General features: G+C 34.4%; 2 protein-coding genes across 2 annotated transcripts; one reads left to right on the top strand and one right to left on the bottom strand.

The window, feature by feature from the left end:
* Positions 1 to 2,688: 2,688 nt before the first annotated feature.
* Positions 2,689 to 6,477, top strand: MOL1 (Leucine-rich repeat transmembrane protein kinase family protein). The gene is made up of 2 exons (XM_012216052.4): positions 2,689 to 5,596; positions 5,930 to 6,477. The coding sequence occupies exons 1-2, from the start codon at positions 3,034 to 3,036 to the stop codon at positions 6,235 to 6,237; spliced, it is 2,871 nt and encodes a 956-aa protein (XP_012071442.1). The 5' UTR covers positions 2,689 to 3,033; the 3' UTR covers positions 6,238 to 6,477.
* A 1,302-nt stretch (positions 6,478 to 7,779) lies between these two features.
* LOC105633463 (uncharacterized) lies at positions 7,780 to 8,844 on the bottom strand. Its single transcript, XM_012216051.3, has one exon. The coding sequence runs from the start codon at positions 8,763 to 8,765 to the stop codon at positions 7,845 to 7,847; it is 921 nt and encodes a 306-aa protein (XP_012071441.1). The 5' UTR covers positions 8,766 to 8,844; the 3' UTR covers positions 7,780 to 7,844.
* Between the last annotated feature and the right edge of the window lie 345 nt (positions 8,845 to 9,189).

Genomic DNA, 9,189 nt, shown 5'->3' with positions numbered 1-9,189 from the left:
TCAAATAAAGCACGCATGACTCATGAGCATTAAGCTCTAACTGTATTAGTCTTTTTACTGTGAAAAGAAAATGAAAGAAGGGAATCCAATCTATTGATTCAAACAAGTGAGAAAGAGAATGGTTGGTCGGTCTTCTTTTTCCTAAAAAGATGAGTTAGCCTCCACAATCTCCAACACCACACGGTCAGTGCATTGTCGTTTTCGAGAGGCTCATCTTTGGATAAATTTCCTTCTTTATCACTCATCAAAACTCACAACAACAATACTAATGTAAAGTTCATTAATTTAATTAATCTTTTGAAGTATTTACAAAAAAGTGATATGTTTTTGAGCTTCCCTATCATAATTTTTTTTTGAAAGAAAATTTAATTCTCAATTATTGAGAAGGTATTGTATTTTATCTGTTCAATTAAATTTTTTTTTTTCTGAGTGGATTCAATTAAAATAAGTTCTAAACTACCAAAATAAGATAAAATTACCATCTCTGTGTTGAACTTTAATCTAAGAGTGAATTATTGGTTTATCCCTTTGTCTTTCTAGCAAAAAGAAAAATAGAGATAGAGCTGTAATTCGATTTTGAAAAATTAAGCTTAAACTCAGTCTATTTGCAAATTATTATACCTTTGGAAATTCAAATTCGGGTTATTTATTAAATAAGTTTTATAAGTAAGCTCAAATTCATATTAAGCGTATAAAATGAGTTTTGAGTTAAGTTGATTTTCAAACAGCTCACAAACTGTTTATTCGTTTATTAATTTAAATAAACCAAATGAACCTTTCAAAATTTTTTTTTAATATTTTTCAAACTAAACCAGATTATAACTCTTCAAAATTATAATTTTAGAGTTGATTTGGGAATTTATAGCACTTGATGAACACTCTCAGCCAAGTACATTTGCAGAAGGTCATTCACTTGGTTGGAAAGAATGCAGAAATTAATGGCTTCACGGAAGAGGAGAGGACAGGTTTACAGTCCATTATTAATTGAGACGTAATTATAGCAAATGGAGGTTATACTTAGCATCACGGGTTCGTTGTGATTTTTCTGCAGGAAGAGGAAGCAGCAAGCAGGCAGGGCCAGCCAGAACCAGGGACCCTCTTCTTGTGATGTGATAATGTTACTTCCTACTCAATACCAAAATTTTAGAGCCTTATTGTTTTCTTCCTTGTTTTTATAATTGCACTGTTTCCTATATATATATATATATAGACATAGAGACATTATTTACCAGCAAGGAAGATAATATATATATATATATATATATATAAGACCAAAAATGTTTGCAGCATAGCCTGCTTTTTGTGTCCATTGCACTTTAAGACCCTTGGGCTTGTGCTATCTGTAGCTCCAAGTCTTTTTCTTTTTTTTTTTTCTTGTCGAAACAAAATACCCAATTGGACCATTCATAGATTTTAATTTAAGTTATTTAACTATTGAAGTGGTGCCCTCCTCTGCATGCATTTGCTAGACCAAGATAGTTCAGTGTCCAAGATCCTTTGTACATTTATCTTTTTATTTTATTTTACTCTGATATAAAACAAAACATAATTTAGTGGTAAGTGTATATAAGTTGACAATAGATCTAGGTTTAGATTCTCTTTTCTATGTTAAAAAAAGAATAATGCGTTTAATTTATATTACAATAACAACTCGATACATCTGATTAAGGGAAAAAAAAATTATTATCTTAAAGAATTACAGATTTATCATCATTAAAAGTTTAAAAATAACTAATTAGATAAAAACTTTCGTGGTCTCTCGAATATTTTATATTTAATCATAATTCTAACTCCAAAGCCGCAAAAAGTTGTTAATCCACAGGACACAGTGAGAGAAGTTAATTTGAATTGGAAAGGACCGTATTAGAGACGTTAATTATAATAATTGGATAAGGAAATGGACCTCGAAAGACGCCAAGGTCTTACAGTAGACGTGTGGTGTGGACGACACCTTTAATGTCCTTCTTTGGCACAAAAGGCTTACCTAATCATAATCATAATTTAGCTAAAAAAGAATTGCTTTTATCAACTCTAGCTATTGTCTTTTTACTCTTTACTCTTCTTCTGTATCACCTGCTACTGTCATTTTCCATCTCTCAATTCAATCTTTTGGTCAAAAATGCTAATAAAAGTACATAAAAATTCTTAACTAATTTGTTTGTTAAATATAGTTTTAAATGCTGAAAATAATTTAAAAATCACAATTGCAAAATAAAACTTTTATAATAAGTGAAATTTTTTATAATACGAAATTCGATTACTTCTGCGACGAACTTTATCTGTAAAACACCAAAGATTCGAAATTACCTCTAATCGGAACATGAAAACAGATTACGAACAAATAAAAAATTATACTTATGGTTTATAAGTCAAAACAGTATCTATCATGATAATTACCTAGTAATTAATTGAAATGCCTTTCGTGATTCTTATATTATAGCCTCTAAATTAATGATTACACTTTAATTATAATCTTCAATTATGCTAAAAATCATCCAACCAGACTAATATAGAATATATTGGAAACTTTATCTGTAAAATAATTAAAATAACAGGGATATGGATGATTCGGTTCATGTCTCATGTCTCGTACATTTTTTCTTTTTTTAATTATTACTACTATTATTATTTTAAAGCAACATTTCAAATTAATAATTATACACGGCGGTGCAGATAAACGTATTACATTTTCTTTTCTTTTCTTTTTCTCTCTGGTGAAAAAGCAAGAAAAAGATGCCACAAGATGGAAAAAGAAAAGCTATATTCCCCAGTGGCAAACACCATCCAAATAAACTATGACCCAAAGGGTCCATTTTTGCCTCTGAAAGTAACCCAATAATATTCTCAAATATCAACTAATCCCCTTCTTTTATGCAAAATCTTTCTCTAGTCCCCATGCACCAATAAAATCACAGACCTGAGACCCTTCTTGTAAACACTGACATTTTCTTTTCTTTTCTTTCTTTTTTTCCTTTTTTATCTTAAGAGTGTCCATAGTTGATCTCCTTCCTTCTTTCTCTGCTGCTGTTTCCAATGGAGATATTCCATCTCTTGTACTTGAAGGTTTTCTTGATCTTTATATTACTCGTTTCAGTTCTTTTGGCAACTGATCCTTACTCAGAAGCTCTTTTAAACTTGAAATCAGAACTTATTGATGATAGTAACACTTTAGCTGACTGGTTATTGCCTTCTGGAGAAAACCCATTAAAGAAAATTCAGGCTTGTTCTTGGTCTGGCGTAAAATGCAACAAAAACTCCACACTTGTTATTGCATTAGACCTTTCTATGAAAAATCTTGGTGGTGCATTACCAGGGAAGCATTTTGGTGTATTTACTGAACTTGTTGATCTAAATCTCAGTTCTAACTCATTCTCTGGTCAGTTTCCAGTTGAAATTTTCGATTTAATCAATCTAAGAAGCTTAGATTTCAGCAGAAATAATTTTTCAGGTCAATTTCCAAGTGGGATTTCCAATCTTGGAAATCTTGTTGTTCTTGATGCTTTTAGTAACAGCTTCTCAGGTCCATTGCCTGTTGAAGTTTCAGAACTGGAATATCTCAAGATTCTTAATCTCGCTGGAAGCTACTTTGAAGGGCCAATCCCATCAGTCTATGGTTCTTTCAAAAGCCTTGAGTTTATTCACTTGGCAGGCAATCTTTTAAGTGGCAGCATACCACCAGAGCTAGGAAAACTCAAGACAGTGACCCATATGGAGATTGGCTATAATTCATATAAAGGAAGTATTCCACGGCAATTGGGTAATATGAGTGAGCTTCAATATCTTGATATAGCAGGAGCAAGTCTTTCGGGTTCCATACCAAAACAACTTTCCAATCTTACCAAGCTTCATTCACTATTCCTCTTTAGAAACCAACTCACTGGATTAGTCCCTTGGGAGTTTAGCAGAATCTTGCCTCTTGCAAGCTTAGATCTTTCTGATAATCAACTTTCTGGTCCAATACCAGAAAGTTTTGCAGAGTTGAAAAATCTCAAGCTGTTAAGTCTCATGTACAATGAAATGAATGGTACTGTCCCAAAAGGCATTGCAGAACTTCCATCATTGGATACTCTGCTAATATGGAACAATTTCTTTTCTGGGTCACTACCACAGGACTTGGGCAAGAACTCAAAGCTTAAATGGATTGATGTGTCTACAAATAATTTGGTGGGCAGCATTCCGCCAGATATTTGCGCAGGAGGTGTGTTGTTCAAGTTGATCCTGTTTTCGAATTATTTTACTGGTAATCTTTCACCATCCATTTCCAATTGTTCCTCACTTGTTCGTCTTCGAATCGAAGACAATTCATTCTCAGGTGAGATCCCTTTGAAATTTAAGCAACTTCCTGATATTACATATCTAGACCTCTCCACAAACAAATTTACCGGTGGTATTCCTTCGGATATTTCTGAAGCTTCAAAGCTTCAATATTTCAATATCTCTAATAATCCAGGTCTTGGAGGTAACATCCCAATAAAAACATGGTCTTTGCCACTTCTGCAGAATTTCTCAGCTTCAGCTTGTAACATCTCAGGCAATATTCCTCCTTTCCATTCCTGTAAATCTGTTTCTGTTATTGAACTGCACAAGAACAATCTATCAGGAAATCTCCCAGTTAGCATCTCTAATTGTCGGGCTCTTGGGAAGATAGATTTAGCTAATAATAAGTTTACAGGAAATATACCTGAAGAGCTTGCAAGTCTTCCAGCTTTAAGTTTCATTGACTTATCACGTAATAACTTCAGTGGTTCAATACCGGTAAAGTTTGGTGAATCTTCAAGCTTAGTTCTTCTTAACGTGTCGTTTAATGATATCTCTGGTTCTATTCCCTCCAAAAATGTGTTTAGATTGATGGGTAGAAGTGCATTTACTGGAAATCCAAAGCTGTGCGGGACTCCTCTGCAACCATGTCATGCCTCAATGTCAATATTTGGCAGTAAAGGCACAAGGAAGCTTACATGGGTACTTCTGCTGAGCGCAGGTGTAGTTTTGTTCATTGTAGCATCAGCTTGGGGAATATTCTATATCCGAAGAGGAAGTAAAGGCCAATGGAAAATGGTTTCATTCAGTGGACTCCCTCGATTCACTGCAAATGATGTTTTGAGAAGCTTTAGTTCCACAGACACAATGGAACGAATGCCACCATTATCAGCTTCGGTTTGCAAAGCAGTTCTGCCAACAGGAATAACAGTTTCCGTGAAAAAGATTGAATTTGAAGCAAAAAGAATGAAGACAGTGACAGAATTCATTACACGAATGGGAAATGCAAGGCACAGGAATTTGATTAGATTATTGGGATTTTGCTACAACAAGCAATTAGCTTATCTTTTGTATGACTACTTGCCTAACGGGAATTTAGCAGAGAAAATCAATGTGAAGAGGGATTGGGCTGTTAAATATAAACTTGTCATTAGCATTGCAAGGGGACTTTGCTTCCTTCACCATGAATGTTATCCAGCAATGCCCCATGGAGATTTGCGGTCAAGTAATATAGTGTTTGATGAAAATATGGAACCCCATTTGGCTGAATTTGGGATTAAGTGCCTAGCAGAAATGACAAAAGCCTCATCTCCTGCAACAATTTCCTTGAAAGAAACAGGTATTCCTTACCAAACATACGTTTAGGATTTTCTACACCATGGGTTCCTGTTTCTGAATCAAATGACTTAAAAGTTATAATATTAAAGTTGCAAGAATGTCTGGAAGCAAAATGGAAGGAATGAAGGACAGAACTTTCTGTGAAAATTAGAAAAGTCTAACCAAGAAAGTCATTGCTTTGTCCAAGTACAAATACTGTTCAAAGTCAATATTCCTTGGTCCTTACAAACATGAGCAGATAGAATATTACAGTTTATATTCCTTTCTGATTGCAGTTTTGAAATAGAAGCACAAATAAACAGGATTTTAACATTGTTTTACATTATTTGAACAGGTGAATTAAACAGCATCATAAAAGAGGAGCTCTACGCAGACATATACAGCTTTGGACAGATAGTTATGGAAATTTTGACCAATGGTCGACATGCGAATGCCAGAGGAAGCATACAGAGCAAACCTAAGGAGGTACTCTTAAGAGAAATTTATAATGAGAATGAAATTGGTTCTTCTGAGTCGATCAGAGAGGAGGTAAAAATGGTTCTTGAAGTTGCTTTACTCTGCACAAGAAGTAGGCCAACTGATCAACCATCAATGGAAGATGCAGTAAAGCTCTTATCAGGGCTCAAGTCACAGAGAAAATAACAGAATGTATGAAGCCAGATAGTAATACTGTCAATTAAACGTTATCAGATTAATGAATATTATAGATACAACAAGTAGCTAGCTGATATGAGTGTGTGTTTGTGTTTTATATGGTTCATAGACTGGTTGTGTAGTAATTACTACAAATGTTTTGATGTAATATAGTGGCCTCTAAGTTTGTGTATTTCTTAAAAAAAGAAAGGAATTTATCATAATACAAAATTAATTAATTATTAAGTATCTTGATCTTCTAATCAATCTTCTTATTTCCAATTCCTAGTAGAGTTTACAAAATCAGCTACGGGTACCTGTCTCATAGTGCAAAAAGTTAGGGAGCAAAACTATTTGATCTGGGGAAATTTAAATTTTTTTTTTTGAAAGAGGGGAAATTTAAATTTTAATTACACTAATGAGAGCAATTATGCTCCTGATTAACTTCTAGGGAGTATGCATGCATGTATCTTTTAAGCTTTTACTAGCAATGATAGACAGGTTGAAGAGGAAAAAAGTAAAAATAAAAATTATGATAACAGACTTAACAGTAGTAATAACGATAAAAATAAAAATGAAAAGAACAGGAAAATTTCAGAAAACATAGAAATCAAGAGGAAAATAATCACACATGCACATGACAACATTAAGAGTTTTTCATAATTACAAATAGTTCTTCCATTCTTGCTTGAGCAGGAAAAGAGAGAAGAATATGACACTATTTTCTTGCAAAGTAAAAGCCTTTTAATGTTCATATTCTTAAAGCATTGTAGCCAAAATTCAGCACAACAAAGTAAACTTTCTGTTATCAAATATTTAGTAGATTTTGTTAAACCGGAAGTAAAATAGACCAGGATTAACTCGAATATCACACAAACTAGGAAAATGAAACTTTACAAAGACAATACGCATCCTACTTTTCTGTTTTCTGTACAGATATTAAAGGTTATAAAAGCATACCAGAGACTAAAAAGTTTAGACTTTTAGCCAAGTTGTAACATTAAAAATATCATCTAATTATCATTGTTATTAAAGAATATGCATGAGTAATTGATTCTCTACAGTTTCTTTCTACATCTATCACCTAGTAAGATAGCTTTGATATTTTAAGAAATGTATAATTATCTCCCGTGATATGTAATAAGCTAAAGGTGGCCAGGTTCGAAATTGAAACCAAAATGAAACTAGAACTGGTTAGGAATCAATATGAATTGAACCCAGTGTGTCATATTGGCTGGTTTTGAGAACCAAGGGGAGCAATTGCCACCTAACTAAGACCTGCACTAATTCTCTTTTCACTTTAACCACTTGCCTCTCTTAATTGATATGTTTAAAGGTCTGCCTCTTAATTAGTAACTTCGTGTACTATAACGACAATATTATTTCTTATAACAACACAATTCTTAATTAGATCCAACTTCAAGCTGATCAGCAACTGTGTGGTATTGTATCGAAAAGAGCTAGCAATTATTGATTTCATAACATTTAACAATTATAATTATAATTAGTATATCAATCATGAACAAGATTGATATAGCCACCAAAAAAAAATTGACAACAGATGAATTTGTGTTGTATTATTAGGAAAAACGCATAATTGGCCAATTTAGACATATTTACATGCATTTAGAACCCAAACCTCGCAGCCTAACATGTAGAGCATCCACAACGCCATCAAAACTACCAAATCTGCCACTCACAACATCAACGTCGACGCCCAGCCTCTCGGCTCCTGCCGCTGTGACCGGCCCATGCGCTGCCACAACCAAATCCGGCCATCTACGCCTCACCGTCTCCCAATCCCATCCTAACTCATTCAAGCTCTTCAACAACCCTTCCACTTCCGCACTACTGGTAAATACCACAGCATCCAATCCATTTCCCTCCTCCGTCTTTGCCTCACTCCTATTCACTATTTCCTCCGCGCATGATGGTCCTAACCACCTTGTCTGGTACGCATCCACCCTAACCGGCGACCAACTGGAAGCCTGTAGCTCCCTGAGAAAATTCGGAACAACCGGAGGCTCTTCCAGTCCGACTACCTCCGGAACTAGACACAACACTCTGCGACCACCTCCAGCCCCAAGCAATTGGACTAGACCGGTCGGAGTCGCCGTTGGAGGAACTAAAACCCTGATTCTATCAATATTTGAACAAAAATTAAGCAAAAATTCAGTGTCAATTAGCTCTGCGTCTTTACCTAGGGCGCCGACGATGAATGAATCGCCCTTCGTAGGTAAAAGAGGAGTTGCTAGTGATTTTATGGCGGTTGAGAATGCGGTGATGGCGGTGCGGGAAGGGAATACGACGGCGGAGATGGAAGAAATGGTGGAGGGAGCGAGGTGGAGGGCTAGGGAGGAGAGAATTTGCGGGGTGGGTCCGGTGATGATGGTCGGACACCATAGGGGAGTGAGAGACTTGAGAGTGAGTAGCTGAGACAGTCTGGTGGCGTAGTTTTGTGGAGTGGTGAATGCCACGGTGGGCCTACCGGTGGCGATGGAGTTGTCCGCGGTGGTAATCGTTATCGATGCAATCATTGGAGTTGGTCACAGTACCCAAAGCTGGACAAATTGGAAATGGCGAACAGTATATCTTTTTTTCCTAAAAATATTTTTGTTGAATAATGATAAAATAATATTTAAAATAGTTGGTTTTATTAATATATTTATAATGAAAACATTTGTTCCAAACAATTTATAAAATGATAAAAATTAACATATTATTATAAATAAATAAATAATAAACATTAGAACCTCTAAATCAAAAAGTTAAAAATTAATATTAACTAATTAATATTAATACTTAAAAGATAAATATAATTATATAAATGGAAAACAAAATTCATTAGAAATATATAAAATTATAAAATTATAATATAATGATAGATTTTTATGTTAAGAGAATTTTCTAAAAGCAAAATATAAAAGTACTCTATATACTCGTAGATTTTAATAAAAGTAA

The sequence above is a fragment of the Jatropha curcas genome, chromosome 8 (assembly GCF_041381405.1).
Source record: "Jatropha curcas cultivar XTBG-Jc1 chromosome 8, XTBG_Jcur_1.0, whole genome shotgun sequence".
In the NCBI taxonomy this organism is placed as follows: Eukaryota; Viridiplantae; Streptophyta; class Magnoliopsida; order Malpighiales; family Euphorbiaceae; genus Jatropha; species Jatropha curcas.
This window is presented reverse-complemented; position numbering and strand designations above follow the sequence as displayed.

What these genes read in the sequence shown, in the direction of transcription:
- MOL1 (XM_012216052.4), top strand. Translation starts at nt 3,034, where the DNA reads ATGGAGATATTCCATCTCTTGTACTTGAAGGTTTTCTTGATCTTTATA. An exon ending in AATTTCCTTGAAAGAAACAG is followed by an intron (nt 5,597 to 5,929) that starts GTATTCCTTACC and finishes TTATTTGAACAG; the next exon opens with GTGAATTAAACAGCATCATA.
- LOC105633463 (XM_012216051.3), bottom strand. Translation starts at nt 8,765, where the DNA reads ATGATTGCATCGATAACGATTACCACCGCGGACAACTCCATCGCCACC.